The 16,525-nt window shown below is 59.5% G+C and overlaps 9 protein-coding genes and 1 non-coding gene across 10 annotated transcripts; 7 read left to right on the top strand and 3 right to left on the bottom strand.

The window, feature by feature from the left end:
* Positions 1-1,050: 1,050 nt before the first annotated feature.
* SPRG_03792 (hypothetical protein) lies at positions 1,051-3,577 on the top strand (the record flags this gene model as incomplete). The annotated part of the gene is made up of 5 exons (XM_012342360.1): positions 1,051-1,429; positions 1,476-1,544; positions 1,597-1,845; positions 1,913-1,991; positions 2,043-3,577. The coding sequence occupies exons 1-5, from the start codon at positions 1,061-1,063 to the stop codon at positions 3,575-3,577; spliced, it is 2,301 nt and encodes a 766-aa protein (XP_012197750.1). The 5' UTR covers positions 1,051-1,060.
* A 768-nt stretch (positions 3,578-4,345) lies between these two features.
* SPRG_03791 (hypothetical protein) lies at positions 4,346-5,847 on the top strand (the record flags this gene model as incomplete). Its single annotated transcript, XM_012342359.1, has 4 exons — positions 4,346-4,723; positions 4,767-4,835; positions 4,881-5,175; positions 5,220-5,847. The coding sequence occupies 4 exons, from the start codon at positions 4,346-4,348 to the stop codon at positions 5,813-5,815; spliced, it is 1,338 nt and encodes a 445-aa protein (XP_012197749.1). The 3' UTR covers positions 5,816-5,847.
* A 115-nt stretch (positions 5,848-5,962) lies between these two features.
* Positions 5,963-8,012, top strand: SPRG_03790 (hypothetical protein; the record flags this gene model as incomplete). Its single annotated transcript, XM_012342358.1, has 5 exons — positions 5,963-6,034; positions 6,078-6,222; positions 6,267-7,042; positions 7,089-7,209; positions 7,267-8,012. The coding sequence occupies 5 exons, from the start codon at positions 5,963-5,965 to the stop codon at positions 8,010-8,012; spliced, it is 1,860 nt and encodes a 619-aa protein (XP_012197748.1).
* A 168-nt stretch (positions 8,013-8,180) lies between these two features.
* SPRG_03789 (hypothetical protein) lies at positions 8,181-8,924 on the top strand (the record flags this gene model as incomplete). The annotated part of the gene is made up of 3 exons (XM_012342357.1): positions 8,181-8,320; positions 8,370-8,687; positions 8,729-8,924. Coding segments are annotated over 3 exons (605 nt in total), but the record flags the coding sequence as incomplete, so codon positions are not given.
* SPRG_03788 (hypothetical protein) lies at positions 8,867-10,448 on the bottom strand. The gene is made up of 4 exons (XM_012342356.1): positions 9,564-10,448; positions 9,430-9,521; positions 9,058-9,378; positions 8,867-9,013 (listed from the first exon to the last, which is right to left on the bottom strand). Exons 1-4 carry the CDS (start codon positions 10,057-10,059, stop codon positions 8,945-8,947), a joined length of 978 nt encoding a protein of 325 aa, XP_012197746.1. The 5' UTR covers positions 10,060-10,448; the 3' UTR covers positions 8,867-8,944.
* A 432-nt stretch (positions 10,449-10,880) lies between these two features.
* SPRG_03787 (hypothetical protein) lies at positions 10,881-13,343 on the bottom strand (the record flags this gene model as incomplete). Its single annotated transcript, XM_012342355.1, has 5 exons — positions 10,881-11,721; positions 11,773-12,794; positions 12,842-13,051; positions 13,104-13,270; positions 13,321-13,343. 5 exons carry the CDS (start codon positions 13,341-13,343, stop codon positions 10,900-10,902), a joined length of 2,244 nt encoding a protein of 747 aa, XP_012197745.1. The 3' UTR covers positions 10,881-10,899.
* A 434-nt stretch (positions 13,344-13,777) lies between these two features.
* Positions 13,778-13,849, top strand: SPRG_30032. Its single transcript has one exon. It is a non-coding gene; the product is annotated as a tRNA-Ala (tRNA).
* A 16-nt stretch (positions 13,850-13,865) lies between these two features.
* Positions 13,866-14,718, top strand: SPRG_03786 (hypothetical protein). The gene has a single exon (XM_012342354.1). The coding sequence runs from the start codon at positions 13,902-13,904 to the stop codon at positions 14,667-14,669; it is 768 nt and encodes a 255-aa protein (XP_012197744.1). The 5' UTR covers positions 13,866-13,901; the 3' UTR covers positions 14,670-14,718.
* Positions 14,719-14,907: 189 nt separating this feature from the next.
* Positions 14,908-15,646, top strand: SPRG_03785 (hypothetical protein; the record flags this gene model as incomplete). The annotated part of the gene is made up of 1 exon (XM_012342353.1): positions 14,908-15,646. The coding sequence occupies exon 1, from the start codon at positions 14,930-14,932 to the stop codon at positions 15,644-15,646; it is 717 nt and encodes a 238-aa protein (XP_012197743.1). The 5' UTR covers positions 14,908-14,929.
* A 65-nt stretch (positions 15,647-15,711) lies between these two features.
* SPRG_03784 (hypothetical protein) lies at positions 15,712-16,468 on the bottom strand (the record flags this gene model as incomplete). Its single annotated transcript, XM_012342352.1, has 4 exons — positions 15,712-16,039; positions 16,088-16,222; positions 16,277-16,403; positions 16,453-16,468. 4 exons carry the CDS (start codon positions 16,466-16,468, stop codon positions 15,712-15,714), a joined length of 606 nt encoding a protein of 201 aa, XP_012197742.1.
* Between the last annotated feature and the right edge of the window lie 57 nt (positions 16,469-16,525).

The following is a 16,525-nucleotide window of genomic DNA, read 5'->3' as shown; positions in this document are numbered from 1 at the left end:
ACATGGAGGTAACGCAGCGAGGACACGGGACTTGAAGTCGCCGTCGTGCTCCTTGGGCTTGCGCGACTCGTAGCTGAGAATGCAAAGGCGCATGGCCGCGTGGACCTCGAAAGCAGAGACGACGTCGGTGGCGCTCATGCTTGTGCGTGGTGCCATGCTTCGCGTTCTCGTAAAACAAAGGTGATCCTACCCAGAGACGAATGGACGGTGCAAGAGTTGGGGACTGTGGGACTTGAAGTGCGGGCTTTCAATCCACGACTTTGGCATGAGCTCGGTCTCGCCCTGAAAAGCCACGCAAGAGGGATGGGGAAGCGCCGTACACTCCCACGTGTAAACGTTAGGAGGCGGATGACGTACTTCCTGTCTCGTCGATGCAGAAATTCTCTTGACCCTCCAACGCCTGCAGTCAAACCTGGACCTGGTTGGACGGCGCACGACAAGATCTATCAAATTCAAGTCCCTTTCGAGATAGCTCCAAGACCAAGCTAGAGTTGCTTTGCAGCTCCCAACTCTTTTCCTGTGGCGCGCCAAGCTCGCAACATGGACCCTTGCGTCCGTGCTATGAGTACTAGTGCGTGTTTGTGAATCCAGTCAGGGAGAGCTGACAGGGAGAGGTGTCTACGAGCGAGATAGACCCCTCTTTGCGACGACCACCAAGAGAAAGTCAATGGGTCACCCTTGCCTAAAAGACGAATTGTATGAATTGAGAGATGATTGAATCAACTCGCAGTACTCTTTGCATGATCAGTGCAAATGGGCAGCAACTTTTGGTGAACCAGCCAATTCTTCACCGCGTAAGGATCAAGGGTCAATCAACCGTTTAGTAACCCTTGTAAGGATGCAAGGACTTGTTCTAAAGGCGCTTGGCATCCACCCCATGTACTAGCAACGGAAATCCAGAGCCGACTCTTGATAACTTATTTCGTGCTGGATTCTGCCATCCGACGTGGAAACAATTCAAAAATGATTTTAAGAATTGAATTTAGACAAGAATGATGGTCTTGCGCGCGGTTGCGGATTATCATCCTGGCGACAGATTCGCAGACTTCAACTTGACACCATGGCAGCCAACGACGTCGGCGACGAGTTCCGATGGCTGCGCCACGTCTGCGCCGCCCCGATGCTGCCGCTCGCCTACCACCTGCGCTGGCGCAGCGAGCTCACTGCAGAGTACACTTCGCCCGCCATCTACGGCGTCGCTGGCGGCCTCAGTCTTCTCAGCACCGTCGCCCTGCACGCGGTGCTCCTCACGCTCCTTCAGCGCTGGGTATACGACGACCTTGAGATCCAACTGCGACAAGCAGCGACTGCCAAGATGGGCCGTCGCGACTGGAAAGCTGCGAGCGAGGACTGGTCACGAATCCTCCGCATAAATCCCTCGGACGCTGACGGCTTGAAGCAGCGCGGGCAGTGCTTCTTGCACCTTGGCGTACGCTTCCTTCAAGTTATGTGGGCTAAGGGCAAAGGAATGGTAGGAAGCAGACAAGGCGACCTCGGACTTTGCACGAAGCTTGGCGCTCAATCCCGCCGACAGCATTCTCCAAGTACGCTTGACGACCCTCACATGGACAGCGCAACGAATGCGTCTTGCCCTAGGAGCAACTGAACATACTCCGACCCAACCAGGTGCCATCATCGCCACCTCAACTTGGCGTCTGGAGCAAGGTCATTGCGCCATTCGCCTTGTTGAGCGTTGGGTCGCAGTCCACATGGAGCACGCGCGTGCTCGTCCTGCTGCTTTTACCGATCTTGCTCGCCTGTCTGCTGCTCCACGCACTTGTCCGAGGCGCCGTCAACGTCCTTCTCTCGTCCCTTCATCTCGCGTGGCGATCGGCTCGCGCTCTCGTACGACAGACGTGGCGCGCTCTCCAGGCCATCCATGCCTTGTGGCTGGCGACCGTACGTGTGATAGCGACGACCGTCGATGCCGCGGTGGCAAGAACACGAGCGATCGCAGCTCGCATCAGCGCACGCTTCCATTACGTTTGTATGTACTACGACGGTGCCAACTGCTTATCTAACGACCTCGTTGTGCCTATTAGTCGCTGAGATGATCCCATATGCTGTCACCTATCTCCGCGTCTCGTGCCTCGCGTGGTTGCTCTCAGCGATGCTTTTCGCCGAACGAGTCGCAGGGCGCTGCTACGACGGTGTCTGGCGCTGCCTCCGCGTCATATGCCGACTTCGGCTCCGTCGACTTGGACAAATCGTCCTGACAGTCGCCGAAGCGGCGTATCCCCTTGTCGATGCCGGCGTGGACAATGTGCTCGAAGGGCTCGTCGCAATCAAGCGCTGCATCGAAGCTGCTATCGCCTACGTCCAAGAGCTCGCCGTCGCTGCGTGGTATTGGACGACAACCACAGTACTGTGCCTCGTCAATACCCTCGTCAACCGCGCACAGGTGACACTCGCGTGGCTCGGCAACGTCAGCTATCATCTCTGCATGCATATTGTCCTGCCACGGCTGCACTCGTTCGCCGTAGCCACGTGCACGGTCGTTGAAAGGAGCTTCGCATGGCTCCAACAGGTTCTACGACAGCTCTACACTTTGTGCTGCGTCCTAGCTCGGAAGTTTGTCTCGGCAATCTTGCGTGCGTACTACTTCGTCCTCTACCAAGTCGTCGACATCACCTCGGCTGCGTTGCTCACGATGGTTTACAAGCTCCACGCTCTTCTCGTCTTGACACGCGACATCGTTCTGCGTCCGCTCGCACGTGCAATGCGCATCGCTGCCTGCTACGTCGGTCGCACCCTCCGGCATGCTCTGTCCGCGACCGCCAAGTACGTTCAGCGACAGCTCTACAACACGTGGCGGATTCTTCTTCGTGCCGTTGTGGCGCCAATCTTGCGTGGCTACTACTGCCTCCTCTACCAGGCCATCGACAGTGCCGCCGTCGTGCTTCTAGCATCCGCAACCAAGCTCCGCGCTCTTTTCCTCTTCACACGCGACGTTCTATTGCGTCCGCTTGGACGTGCGATGCAACACGCTTTGCGCTACGTCGGCCGCGCCATGCTTCGGGTGCTGACCATCTTCGCCCGCCGTCTCCAGCGTCTCTTGAAGGCTATCTCCACCGGGCTCGGACGTGTGTGGCGCTACCTGGTCCCTGTGGTCTTGCGAAATCTCGACAATTTTGTCGCCACCGGCCTTCGCATTGCCGCCCGCTGCGTCCGTGCGTTCTGGCGTCTCTGGCGCGGACTGCACTACCTCGTTGTTGGGCTTCTCGACATCGTCTTCCAGCTTCTCATCGCGTGCAAGAATGTATGCACGTCGCCGCCCATGAGGGCGCTGTATGCATCGGTGGCGGCGTTTCTTGCGACCGTCTACGCGTCATTTTCGGCTTGCCTTGCAGCTGCTTACGCTGCGATGTGGTCTGCGGGCGTCTGGGCTTCGACGGTCGCTGTAGCAACGTGGCAAGCGGTGATGGCAATAGTGCAATCGGTGGTGCACGTGGCATCGGTCATTGTACAGCAGCTCAGCCACGTCGTCTTTGCCATCGTTTCGGCGGCGACTCAAGTGGCTTACGACGTTGCAAATGAAGTCCAGCGCATGGTCTCTCTCGGATCCAAGTCGCTCTAGTTCATTCATGTAGCAAATTGGACCTATTTATCGCAGCCATTGTGAGTCTAAGTATGTAATGTACTTGGTCTTGTGTGAGCATGGAGCGACAACCCCCGAACATGTAGTTGGGGCTAGGTCAGGGGTAGGTTAAATGGCATTCAAACGCTTGATTTGAACACTTGTGCCCGTATTGCACGCTACTTATGTACTAGTCGGCACGACCCGTCGCAACGCTGGCACTCTCATTTACGTTGTAGCACCCATTGAAATTGCTGTGTTTCGATACACTGACGAGAAGACGTTTCTCAAGCACCTCGAGGCGCCGCAACGGCTACGCTACCCGGACCCGCATGGACGACCAAGTCCCGGACGGAATGGATACAACATTCTGGCGACACACGCCGGACCCGTCAGCCATGTGTGCTTGTTGAATTGTTTTAGGGCTTGTAACCTTTTACGGGCCATGATGCTTGGTGCAGCTGCTGTGCTAATATATCAACAACTGAAAGGTGTACGTTTATCCTCATCCGACTTTCTTGTCGACAGCACGAGCGCAGAGATATGCTCGTCAACGAAGAACCGATATCCGCAGCATCAGGCTTGTCTCTTACAAAAGCAATACCAGTTATTCCTTATTTATCAAGCACTTTGATTGATCCAGGAGGTTGATACAATGGGTTGATACTATTTCAGTTGATTGTGGACAGCGCCATCGAATGACAGTTACAATCCGTGCAACGGGCCGCTCCATCCGACCTCCCACATCTGATATCGCACGACTAAGAAATGGCAGCCAGCTTCGCCGACGACGTCCTCAAGCGCGTCTGCGCCGTCGTGGCCATCCCCACGGCCTACTACGCGAGCAAGGACCCGCGCCTCGCGGCCTATGCAGTGCTGCCACGATACAGTGCGGCGCTCTACGTTGGCGTGCTCGGCGCCGTCGCGTCGCACGCGTGTCTGGCCACGTGCTACAAGCGCCTGTACGCTGGCGCCGTCAAGCCATGGAAGGCCGACGCGCACAGCATCCACTACGAGCGCGGCCTCGAGCGCTTCCTCGAGCGCAACTACGCCAAGGCCATCAAGCACTTTACGCGAGCGATCGAGAGCCGTCCCAGCGAGGGGCTCTACTACGCCCGCCGCGCCGACAGCTACCTCGTGACGTCGGTACGTGGCGTGCTGGCGACGCTCACCTCTCACCTTGCTACAGGAGCTTCAACTGGCGTACAACGACTATGTGACGGCGTCGCTCTTATCGCCCGACGACGACGACGCCACGGTCCGAGTCGCAATTTCAATTGCCGCCTCAATGCACTTTATGTAGGCGCGCGTGGCGACGTGTGCTGCCAAGTTCTCATCGCCGCCCGTGTACGCGCCGGCGACACCGCCGCCATCTCGATCCTTCTTTCGTCGGTTCCTCCGGCGCCATGTACCTGGAACGTCGTCGGCCAAGCCATGGACGGCCACGGCGCGCGACCTTGTGCTCCTGTTTGCGCTGACGATTCCAGTCTTTCTCGCAGTGTACGCATGTGTCTCTATTGCTGTCGATACCTCGCTGACTCTGGCGTCGTTTGCTGGCTACTGCTGTCGCGGCGTCGGTCGCCGGGCGTGGCGACACGGTAGGATATGCTCATCTTTGGTTTATGTCTCACCATTCGACTAGTGCTGCACCCGACCGGCATCGCACTCGCCCCACTAGCAACGACGATATTCACACTTGTGGGCCAAAGCTTTGAGTTTCTGGCACGACAAATCGTGGCGATCCTCGAGTTCGCGCATGGGCCGTTTGAGCGCATGCTCGCAGCAATCTTCCGAGGCGTCGGGAGGCTTTTTGAATTGCTAACGCACCCGCTTGGGCTCATGCGCTGGCTCGTCACGACGCCAATGACGATGGCATTATCTCTGCTCAACGAAGCTGGTCATGCGCTCAATGCCGCCATCAGTCCCGAGATCAAACGCCGCGTCATGAGCTTGGCCTCCGACCTCGTCGAAAGCACCTGCAAGGTCGCTCTGCACTGCATCAGAGGGCTCTGGAACGTCCTCGTTATCGTTGCCCGAGTCGCGCGCCAACTCGTCACACTAACGTACGATGTTGCTGTCGCGGTTGGCCTCCCGACCTTGGTGTCTTCCATCAACCAGCTCGTGGCCTCGCTGTTGGGGAGCGTCTACCATGTCGTTCAAAGCATATGTGGCCTTGTCGCCGAGCTGCTCCAGGGGGTCCTCGGCATCTTTGGCAGTGTCATGTTTCATTTCAAGTAGTAAATCAATCGAATCTACATTTGAAATTACCAGCACGACGACTTGGCCTCATCCTGGTTGAACACGCTGCCCAAGTTGAAGTGGAGCACTAGCCAATCAAATGCACGCAGAATATCGCGGGCCAATGAGCGGGCAGCATCCGATTCGATGTTTTTGGCGATCTTGGCGACGCTGGCCCTCACGGCTCAGGGCTGCACGACGATCGTCGTCGGGCGAGAGGTCTCGGACGGCACGTGTGGCGCTGCCTAAGCTAGAATCGTAGGCCTCGACGACAGGCTCCTCCATGGTAACGCACGCGGCGGACTGCAGCAGCTGCGACTTTCGCATCGGAAAGGTGCCGGCCAAGACGCATCCCGTCGGCGCACGGCGGGACATTGCGCCGTTTCGTCTCGCCTACCCTCGCTACGGTAGACTCTCTCCTTGAGCTGCGCGCAATGAGCTCTCATTCTAGTTGGCGACGATCGCGGCGACGTCTTTCGACTCGACAACGTCGATACGTCCATCTTCAACTGGACGGCCACGGAGCCGCTGGGGCAAATCCCGCAAGTGCCCACCACGTTTGGCTACATCTCAGGCGTCTACGGCGTTATCAACGAGCACCAAGTCGCGATCGGCGAAAGTACGTGCGGCGGTCGGCTCGTTAGCCTTCCGGTGTCCGCGCCCGGCGGCAAGGCCCTCTTTGACGTCGCCGAGCTCACCAACGTGGCCATGGAGCGAGCGAATACGGCACGCGACGCCATCTTGCTCATGGGCGCGCTCGCCGAGACGTACGGGTACTACGGCGCAGCGTACGACACGCCCAGCGCGCTCCTCGAAGCCGGCGAAGCTTTGACGGTGATCGACCCGAACGAAGCCTGGGTCATGCATATCCACCCGGATGACACGGGCGCGTCGGCCGTCTGGGCCGCGCAGCGCCTTCCGCACGACCATATTGCGGTTGTCGCCAACCAGTTTACGCTGCGGGCGCTCAACCTCTCGGACCCCAAATCCTTTCTCGCCTCGACAAATGTCGAGGATGTCGCGATCCGCGCCGGCTTGTACGACCCTTCGGTCGACGGCGCTTTCGACTGGACGGCTGTTTACGCCTACCGGCGCGATGGAGCGCATGCGCCCAACCACTACTACGCCACACGACGCGTGTGGCGCGTCTTGACGCTCGCCAACCCGTCGATCGAGCTCTCACCGACAACCGATATGCTTGCTACCGACTACCCCGTCTCCGTGCAGGTTGTTGGTCTTCTTCTCGCACGCATCGAGGCCAACCTGGGCGTAGGTGGCGGCGCCGCTCTCGCCGTCGACGCTCATGCGTATCCACCGCGATCACTATGAAGGCACATCCTTCGACTTGACGTCCGGGCCCATGGCCGGCCCGTACGGCTCGCCTGATCGCTACGGTACCCGGCATATCCAAGTCGAATATTCTTATTCTTATTGCATGATGTGCGGACTAGACGTCAATGGCAATGGCAACATGACCAAGGCCGACGCGCTGCGCAGCCACCAAGAGCGCGGCCTCTCGATCTTCCGCGCTGCCTACTCGCTCGTCGCCGTTTTGAACGCGGGCGACCCGCGCGCTGCGCACATTTGGTTTGGCCCGTACGCGCCGCACGCCACCGCGTACGTGCCGATCTTTGCCTACGCCGACGCCGTGCCATCGGCGTATGCGACCGGGTCGCTGCACGTGTTTGCACATGACGTCATGTACTGGAATGCGGCGCTCGTCGGCAACTGGGCCGGACGCTTTTACGCCCACGCCATGCCGTCCGTGGCGGCGACGCAGCTGCGTATTGAGACGAATCTGCGCGCAACGCTGGCGCGTGTGGTGGAGACCTTGCAGATGGAGACCGACGTCCGTGCCTTTCTGACGTCGTCGAGCGCATCGATGGTAGCGACGACCATGACGACCTATGCGTCGCTCTTTCAGCGCCTCGTGGTCGAGTTCCACGGACGGCTACCACCATGCACGGCCTGCACGCGAAGACGCTGTCGCCGACTCGCTCTTCTACCCGAGTGGTGGCTGCGCCAGGTCGGGTACTTTGCGCCACCCGACCACGTCCAAGCCAGTGCGAGCCGCTTCGTCTGGCTCCTCGGCTGTCTCGTTGCTGTCCTTGTCACCTTTGGCGTCGTCTGGATGGGTTTTACGCTCGGCTCCAACCTTCTCATGCGCCACAGCCAAGGCTACAGCAGCATTCTCTAGTCGTTCTAAGATGTACTAGCCTCTTTGTACTTTGGGCTCCTATCTTACTGGCCTCCCAGCCCCAGCTCAGCCCCTTGGACGGTCGACGGTCGCGTTCGGCGGCGGATCTGATCCGCTTGAAGTTGCCAACGACGTTCACTCTGCTGACATTGCACTTTCTTTTTTTCACCATGCTCGCCAAGTCGGTCAAGTCGTCGGTCGGGAAGCTCGCGCCGGCCTCGAGCGTTCTCTTTGTCTGCGATATCCAAGAGATCTTCCGCGACCGCATCTACGAGATGCCATCGGTCATCGCCGGTGCCCAGACGCTCGTACGACCTAGCAATCGATGCGCAGCAGCATGTCATTTTGACGTACTAGGTGCAAGCGGCCAAGCACCTCGAGATGCCCACCATCGCCACGACACAGTACGCGGCGCGCTTTGGCGCCATGGTCCCCGAGGTCGAGCTTCCGGCCACCTTGACGGTCCACGACAAGACGCTCTTTTCGATGCTGACGCCCGCCGTCGACGCCGAGCTGCGCGCGCTCCAGCCGCGCTCTGTCGTGCTCTGCGGCATCGAGAGCCACGTGTGCGTGCTTCAGACGTGCCTCGACTTGATCGAGGCCGGCTACGACGTGCACGTGCCTGTCGACGCTGTCTCGAGCAGCACCTCGTTCCTGCGCTCGATGGGCCTCGAGGTACTACCGCCACGATCGTCATCCTCCACCTACTTGCGTAGCGCATGCAAGCGTCGGGCGCCTTCTTGACGTCGGTCGAGTCGGTGGTCTTCCAGCTCACGGCCGACTCCAAGCACCCGAACTTCCGCGCGATCTCGAGCCTCATCAAGACGCACACGACGGCGCCCAAAGGTCTCTCGCACTTGTAGAAAAATCGCGTCCAAAAAATAAAGCAACTTCGTCTTGGGTGCTATCCTAATCACACGCTATCCCTTGGCTTAGAGCTCCCGCGGAAAATCAAACACGAGGCTCGACTCGGCCTTGGGGTCTGCGGGCGGCTGGACAAACTACAAAAAAGGAATTCATAATGGAATGCCGAGGATCCAAGTACCTGGAGCTGCTGGATCGCTTGCTTGTTGACACGCGTCCACTGCACAAACTTTTGCAGCTGCTGCGCGTTCAGCGGCGCGCGGAAGAGGTCGACGAGCCCCTCCGAGTTGGGAAAGTGCAGCCACTCGTGCACGTGGAGCGCCGCAAAGCACTTTTCGACGATCGCGAGCCGCGTCGACTCGTTGTGCACACTGTTCTTGACGCGGGCGAGGCGCGCGCACTGCGCCTCCGTGAGCCCGAGCGTGTGCTTGAGCTGGAGAAACTCGGCGTCATTGGTCGCTGCCAGCGCGACCATCCAGCTCTCGTCGTTGGCTTGGCGAATCTACGAGTCCAGTCGTCTTGAAAAGGGGCAAGATGCACGGTAGAGCTATACCGCTGACGCGTTTTGCGAGTGCTGCTTCAAGAGCAGCGATGTCTGCTGGTGCTTGGTGTCCCGCGTCATGTTGACGCTCTGCTTTTGCTCGCCTAGGCGTGGTTGGATCATGCGAATGCGAATTTACTACGTACCGCTGAGGGCTTCCAGCAGGAGCTTGTCGTTGCCGCAGCCAAACTTGTGGCTCTTGACCTTCTTCAAGATCGTCTCGAGCTCCGAGACTTCCATCTCGTATGTCTCGACGAGGCCCTTCTTCTTCTCTCGGCGAAGACGCGCGGACGCGCGGTTGCGCTCGAGTCGTCGCTGCCGGCGCTCTTCCTCTTCCTGGAGCTTTTGGTAGATGCTGAGGAGCTCCGGGTGTTGCATGATGTTGCGGATCTGTTCCGCGCCGATCTGCGATGCGTCCTTGCCCGTCATCTTTGCGAGCAGCGTCGTGTCGAGCGTCAATCCTTGCGTGCCCTCGGCAAACTGCTGCGGCGTCACCGTGTTTTCGTCGCCAAACGCAGAGCTCGCAGGCTCGGGCACCACCGGCTTGGACGCATTCGCCTTCTCCTTCATGTAGAGCATCTGCGGCGGCGTCTTCCATTGCCCCTTGGGCGCGTGGCGCTTGCCGCCTTGGCCGCGCTCCATATCGGGGTCCCGGCCACCTCTACGTACGAGGTCGACGCGTTGTACCCATACGGCGCGGGCGCCATCGCCGGGTTCATGCCCATGTTGGGCGGCTGTAAATACGACGAGACGTCGTCCGAGTACATCATCGCGCTCGAGTGCGTCGGCGGTGCCATGGGCATGCCATAGCCGTTGTGGTGCATCTGCGACGACGGGTGCAAGCCCATGGGTGGCGCGTGGCCTTGCGGCGCGTGGGCGTACATCCCGCCCATGTTGCCGCTGCGCTCCATCATGTGCTGGCGCTGCAGGTTCATGCTCCGCTGCTGCTGCTGCTGCATCTGCTGTTGCTGCTGGTATGGGTCCATGGTCTTCTCGTCGTAGTACGGCGCCGAGGCCAAAATGCAGCACTGTTGTTCAGTCAGTGTTGGTCATTTTATTCTCTTTTTGTCCAACCTTTTATTGTCCATACAAATGTCGAGCTATCGACCAGCATCTGTAAAAATGCGTGCAATAAAAATGCAGTACCACCGTAATTCGCTCTTTCAAAGTCTCGACCGCACAGCGCTGGAAATCTACCTTGTTTCGTGAATGCTGCTTTACATATGCTTTTGAAACGACTTTATCTAAGCGAATTGCCAGCGACGCAATGAGCCACCTGGCAGCCTGGCGCACCTCTGACACCGGTCGTGTCAACCAGGTCCCAGCACCTGCCACCTCCGCGACGCCTGCGGTGGCTCGCCGCCAAGCCATGCACCTCGCGGCGACTGGGCGAGGACAGGATCGAAGCGCGGGCTTGGGTCCAGAGTTCGAACGCGTTCCGTGGGACAGACTCGTGCATTGCACACGCTTGCACCGTGTATATTAGAGCGAGCTCGCCTCGATGGCAGCGCGCATGGCCGCCAACATCGCCTCGCACGATTCCTTGGTCTCGGTCGCGACCGCCTTTTCAATCATGCGCTGGAACATCGTACTCTTGGTAAAGTGCACGGCCATCGTCATCTCGACAGCGCATGACGTCGTCATACTCTTGACGATCGTGGTCCGCGACTCGACAACAAAGTACGAGCCATACGGCACATCGAGGCTTTCATCTTTGGCGAGGACCTCGAGGTGGTCGCGCGACCGGCGCTGGTAGACCTCGCTCGCATGTACGCGCGTCGAGCCGGTCGAGAGTGCCGTCTCGACGGGCAGCTGGATGCGCCGCGACCGCCCGTAGGCGCCATCTGTGCGCACCGCCCATGTCGAGAGCGCAACGTCTGTCGCACCCCGCTGCATGAGAAAGCTCCGTGTGAACTGGTCGTCGGCCACGAAGCGCTCCCAGTACGTGTGCACCGAGATCGGTAGCGTGCCGCGGGCCATGACAGCAAACGCTGCAGCTGGCGCGCAGAGGAACGCAATGGGAGACAGCATCTTCTCGTCCAATGTCCGACATATTGCCACCTCATCGCTGTCGCTGGTGTCGTTGTCGTCGTTCTCCTGGTCGTCGTCGTCTTGGTTGGACGCATGCTTCTTCTTGGCCGTGAGCGCCTCGAGCCACAGGTGATGGAGACGCGCCGTGTCGGCTTGCAATAGCACGCGTTGGCTTGACGCCAATGTCAGGCAAAGGCCATATCGCATCGAGTCGTCGGTCGCCACGGAGCCTTGCGAGAGGTCGGCGATGCCCTCGGGGGTCCGCCGGTCCGCCTACGTGTTGCGAGGATGAGTGTCGTCGCATGCGAGCACTGGCAGCACGACCTGGAGGGACCAGAGCATGGATGAGTGTTCCTCGAGGTAAAACCAGCGGCGTGTGCGTGCAGACGTTGCTGCATCCACATGAAAGAGGTACCCACCAGGAGCGCCATCCCAGACGTCGATGGGGACGCAGGCCTGAAGTGCTTCGCAGTGGGCTTCCAATTGGCTTCTTTGTCCCACGACGGCATTCGCATGGGCAAACGCGCAGCCGGTGCGCTCCACAAGACGAAGCGCATGCAGAAAAGTGTCGTTGACATGCCGCACCATGGACAGACGCGCCGACTCGAAGACCCGCCGCACCGCCTCGAGACGGGCATCGTCGCCAATTGGGTCGGAGGTCACCTCGTGTGCCATCGCCCAGTACGCGTAAAAGGCGGCGTTGAGGCGCTGGCGCGATGCAACCGCGTCGCGGCCGAGGTCGTGCGTGAGGAGCGTCTCGAGCGGAGCGACAAACTCGGACGCGAGATTCGAGGCGAACGCGCGCAGGGCGCCCATGGAGCGATCGCAGCGCTCGGTTAGCGGCGTCCACGCGCGCTTAGCCGACCCCGCGAGGTGTCGGAGGCACGGTGTCTCGTCGATCGGCGCCGTGAGCTCCGTGTACAAATCTTGCAGCGTCGCGAGGTGGCACTTGCTGGACGCAAGGACGGCTTTGGCCGCAGCGACCACGCGGTTAAAGTCGGTCATGACACGTGGCCACGCGGCGTCGATGGCGGCGACCTCGCGGCGAAACGCTGGCGAGTCATGTGCATACCGTAGCAAGACGGGCGCTTCGCCGAGGAATGTATCGTCGTCGTCGTCGTCTTCGTCCTGCGGGTCGTCTTCGGACGCCGTGGAGCTTGCGGATGACGCGTTGGGTGGCTCATCGGGTGGGCCAAACGCCCGCGCGCCGCTTGTAAAGCGTTGGAGCTGTCGCACGAGGTGCATGGCGGCCTCTGGCGCGACGCGACACTCGGTGCAGAGCTCCTCAATGGACGCAGCGCGTAGCTGCGCGATGCACTCGATGAGCGACGGCGCCGCGATGGTTTCTACGGTAGGATTGAATTCAAATGGGCAGTAGGAAGCAGCGATGTACGAGGTGGCAACTGGGCAGGACGAGGCGTGTCGTCCGACAACGAAAAGATCGACTTGACAAACGACTCGAACGGCGAGTCCGAGCGGCGGCACTTCGTACTGTTGTTGTCGCTCATGTTGTTGGTCCTGAGCGGTGCGGCGCCAAGACGCATGCACTTGGTGGCCGCGTGGAAGGTTGCGACGCTGTGCAGCGACGCGCTGAGGTCAAGCACTAGAAATGCCATGCATTGTATCGCTCGACCGCAGACGGTTAAAGAACGTACTTGCGCCCGAGTACATGTCGTAGAGGCCCGAGACAGCCAGCGCGGGGGTGTCGTGGTTGATGCGGGCGTACTGATACAGGGCCTCGTGCAGCACCGAGGCGACCGACTTGGATGTCGCAACGCTGGGCAGCACAACCGTGTGCTTGGCGTCGCGGCTCAAGTGGACTCTACATGCACGGCATGAGCCACATGCAGCAGCGTTTGCGTCGTCGCCTACATGATGTTGGCGCTCCGGTCCATTCGTCGATCGCTGGCCACGTTGAAGCGGCGCCAAACAAGCGGTATCTTTCAGCTGGCTTGTGATTGGCTACGCCGCGATCCCACACACACGCCTCCAGCAAAATCGACCAGGACATGTCATTACTAAAAGCTCTCTAGCATCTTGTATAACTATGATGACAATAGAATGACAATGTTATCCATGCCAGCGTCCCTTTTCCAGCACCAAAGAAATAGCATAGTGCAAGAAACAAGCCAACAATATCCAAAAAGTCAAAGCTCTTTAGAGGCCACGTGTTTGCCCCATTTCATTGGCGAAAAGCGTTGACGCGCCCGCGTCGCTGGCGAGTCTCGTGGTCGTCGCCAACTGCCTCGCGGGGCCGCGTCGAGCCAGCTCTATTGGCTTTTTGGCTCATGCGGATTATAATTTATATAAAATACAGTGTGACGTGTGCGGGGGTATAGCGCAGTGGTAGCGCGTCCGCTTTGCATGCGGAAGGCCCCGGGTTCGACCCCCGGTTCCTCCATTACTTTTTACTGCAATTCGAATTGGTTGGGTGCAATCAGCCCACTCTTGCAATGTTTTTGCGCCACACAGCTCGGCAACTGCGCCAGGCCGCGCGCTCGGCGGCGGCGTCGCGCCCGAGCCTCGTTGCGCGGCCGTGGTCGATGCAACCCCGTGCTGGTATGCGCTGCATGTCGTCGTCGTCTTCGGCGCCGGCACCCGAGACGCCCACGAACCCGCTGGCCAAGGCCTTTGAGGACAAGGAGCGCTTCTTCGATTGGGACCTCGTCGACATCTTCGCCCAAGATGTCTCGCTGCTCGGGAAGATGGCCATGTTTGTGCAGCTGCACGCTGCCGTGCCCCACGCCAAGACGCCGTTGGACGTGCCGGACTTTATGGACGGTGCCAAGAGCGCGATCGAGATGATTCTCCGCACCGTGTACACGCCCGCCTTTTTTGCTGCGGCACTGGACCCCGCGGTTGAAAACGACGAAGTGAATCTTCTGCGCTCCGTGATGGGCCCCAAGTGCGTCGAGACGCTCATGATGGGCTTCTCGGAGCTCGCCAAGGCCGGCTGCACCAAGTTTGACTTGACAGATCTCGAAGTCAAGAACGTTGGCCTCTCGAACGTCCTTCTCAAGGACGGCGACGACGAAGCAACAAAGAGCGTGCTCCTTCAGGTCGAATTTACGATGGTGGAGCACGTCACGACGACGATGAAGGGCGAAGATGGGACCGAGACGCAAAAGGCCAACGTCCGCGACGCCGACTGCACATGGGTTTTTGAGAGCGACATTGTTAACGGCGAGCCCACTGCGTGGACTGTCGTCCAGATTGCCTAAAGCATACTTCACCTTTGTCTTGTGTGAGCGCTACTACACTGTCGCCACGATCACTTAGACGGATGTCCTGTGTACGAAGCGTTGGCGCTGGGGTCGCAGTGTATGAGGACGCTATGCCGTCAGCCTGAATTCGGTATCGAATACCACAGAGCTTCAACCCAGGGATTGCATGCTCGCTTGGCTTCGGCCGACCTAAAAAAATTACCGTCCTTTATTGCTGCCTTTTTTCAAATTTGATCAATTTTTTGGAAGATCGCCACATGCTGCGTCGTGCGGTGGTCGTCGCCGGTCGGCGTGGCCCGCGCTCTGCGTCCATGACAGCGCCTGGCCGCCCGTGGACGCACACACAGAGCCTCGCGCCACTCACGCGCGCCTTCTCGCTCGATGCGATCGCAGCCAAGACGACCAAGGACCTCGATCGGTTCCGGGCGTGGGATAACGCCGACGTCTTCTCGCCCAAGCTCTGGTTCTTTACCAAGTTTAACATGTTTACCGTGCTCCACACCGCGTTTCCCGCGTCCAATGCGGCGTACGACATTCCCGAGTTCTTGGCAGGCGCCAAGGACGCGATGCACACGGTGCTCTCAACGCTCTACTCGCGGGCCTTTTTCGAGGCGGTGACGACCACCCACGCCAACGCGCCGACCGACGAGCTGGCGTTCCTGCACACCATCATGAGCCCAGAGTGCGTCCAGATCTTCATCGATGGCTTCACAGCGCTTCGTGCCAACGGCGCGACGGGCTTTGAGCTCACGCACCTCGACATCAAGGGCGCGCACTTGGACGCGGTCGACCTCGCGGACGATGCGACGTCGGTTCGATTGCACGTGCTCTTTTACACCGAAGAGCACATTCTCACCACGGGCGTCGTCAACGGAGAAGAGTTGTCCGAGCCATCGGTGCGCGACGACCAATGCACGTGGGTCTTTGAGTCGTCGCTCCAAGAGCCCATCAAATGGACCATTGTTGGCATTTGAGTTACGAGCCAGGCGTTGCTCATCGTTTCTGCCAACACGATGAATACTATTGTCCACACATTGTATTACGCGTCGTCGTGTTGGATCGTTGCGTGCTGCGACCAGTAGGCGACAGACGCTCGATACGCGTCGCGGTCCAGCGGCACGCCGGACCCGCCCTCCTCCTTGCCGAGTGCATTGCGCAGGATCGTGATCGGATCCATGGGCAGCTCGTACGGTACGTCCTGCGCCTTGATGTAGATGATGCCCCACGGCGCGGCGTCGCTTCTCGGATCGTTCTCATGCCCTGTCGCTGCGTTCTCGAGCCGGATTTGGTCCCGGCTGTAGAGAATCACGTCCAGATAGGTCGCGACCGTCGGCGGCACAACGTCCGCAGGGAACCAGCGCACTAGCCTAGTACGCGCCGTCATGAGATCGCATACTTTGAGCATGCGGAAGTACACGGGCAGCTCGTGCTCGGCGCGCGCCACGTACGCACTGCGCAAGTGGGCCTTGTTGGCCTCCGTGATGGCGGCCGTGCTCACGAGTGCGTCTGTAAAGTTGGGCACAAAGAGGTGCTTGCAGAACGGCGCATAGCTAGTACGTTCCTTCGTATCGGCATCGTGGTGTTAATAGCATCGCATGACACACCCGTCGACGAGGGCGCAATCGCCGGTTGCAAACGCGCTGTTGATGCGTCGCTCGAGGTCCGCCGTGTCCCAGCGCAGCCGCGTCCCTTGGTGCGCTGGATCCTCAAACTGGGCGAGGCAGAAGCGGTCTACGCATCGCGAACGTTCCGCGCGTCGTCACCCGCGCACGCAACGTACCAAGGGCAAACTGCATCTTTCTGCTGTGCCTTCCGAAAGGCTGGGTTCGGCATATGCCGCGAATGCCGAATCT

This window comes from Saprolegnia parasitica (assembly GCF_000151545.1).
Source record: "Saprolegnia parasitica CBS 223.65 unplaced genomic scaffold supercont2.9, whole genome shotgun sequence".
In the NCBI taxonomy this organism is placed as follows: domain Eukaryota; phylum Oomycota; class Saprolegniomycetes; order Saprolegniales; family Saprolegniaceae; genus Saprolegnia; species Saprolegnia parasitica.
The sequence above is the reverse complement of the archived record's forward strand: the minus strand, read 5'-3'. Positions and strand labels throughout refer to the sequence as shown.

Excerpts from the sequence above, each read along its gene's own strand:
- SPRG_03788 (XM_012342356.1), bottom strand. The coding sequence starts at position 10,059 with ATGGAGCGCGGCCAAGGCGGCAAGCGCCACGCGCCCAAGGGGCAATGG. Across the intron at positions 9,522-9,563 it reads CCTGCTGGAAGCCCTCAGCG|GCGAGCAAAAGCAGAGCGTC; the intron begins GTACGTAGTAAA and ends AACCACGCCTAG. Across the intron at positions 9,379-9,429 it reads ACTCGCAAAACGCGTCAGCG|ATTCGCCAAGCCAACGACGA; the intron begins GTATAGCTCTAC and ends CTGGACTCGTAG.
- SPRG_03786 (XM_012342354.1), top strand. The coding sequence starts at position 13,902 with ATGTTTTTGCGCCACACAGCTCGGCAACTGCGCCAGGCCGCGCGCTCG.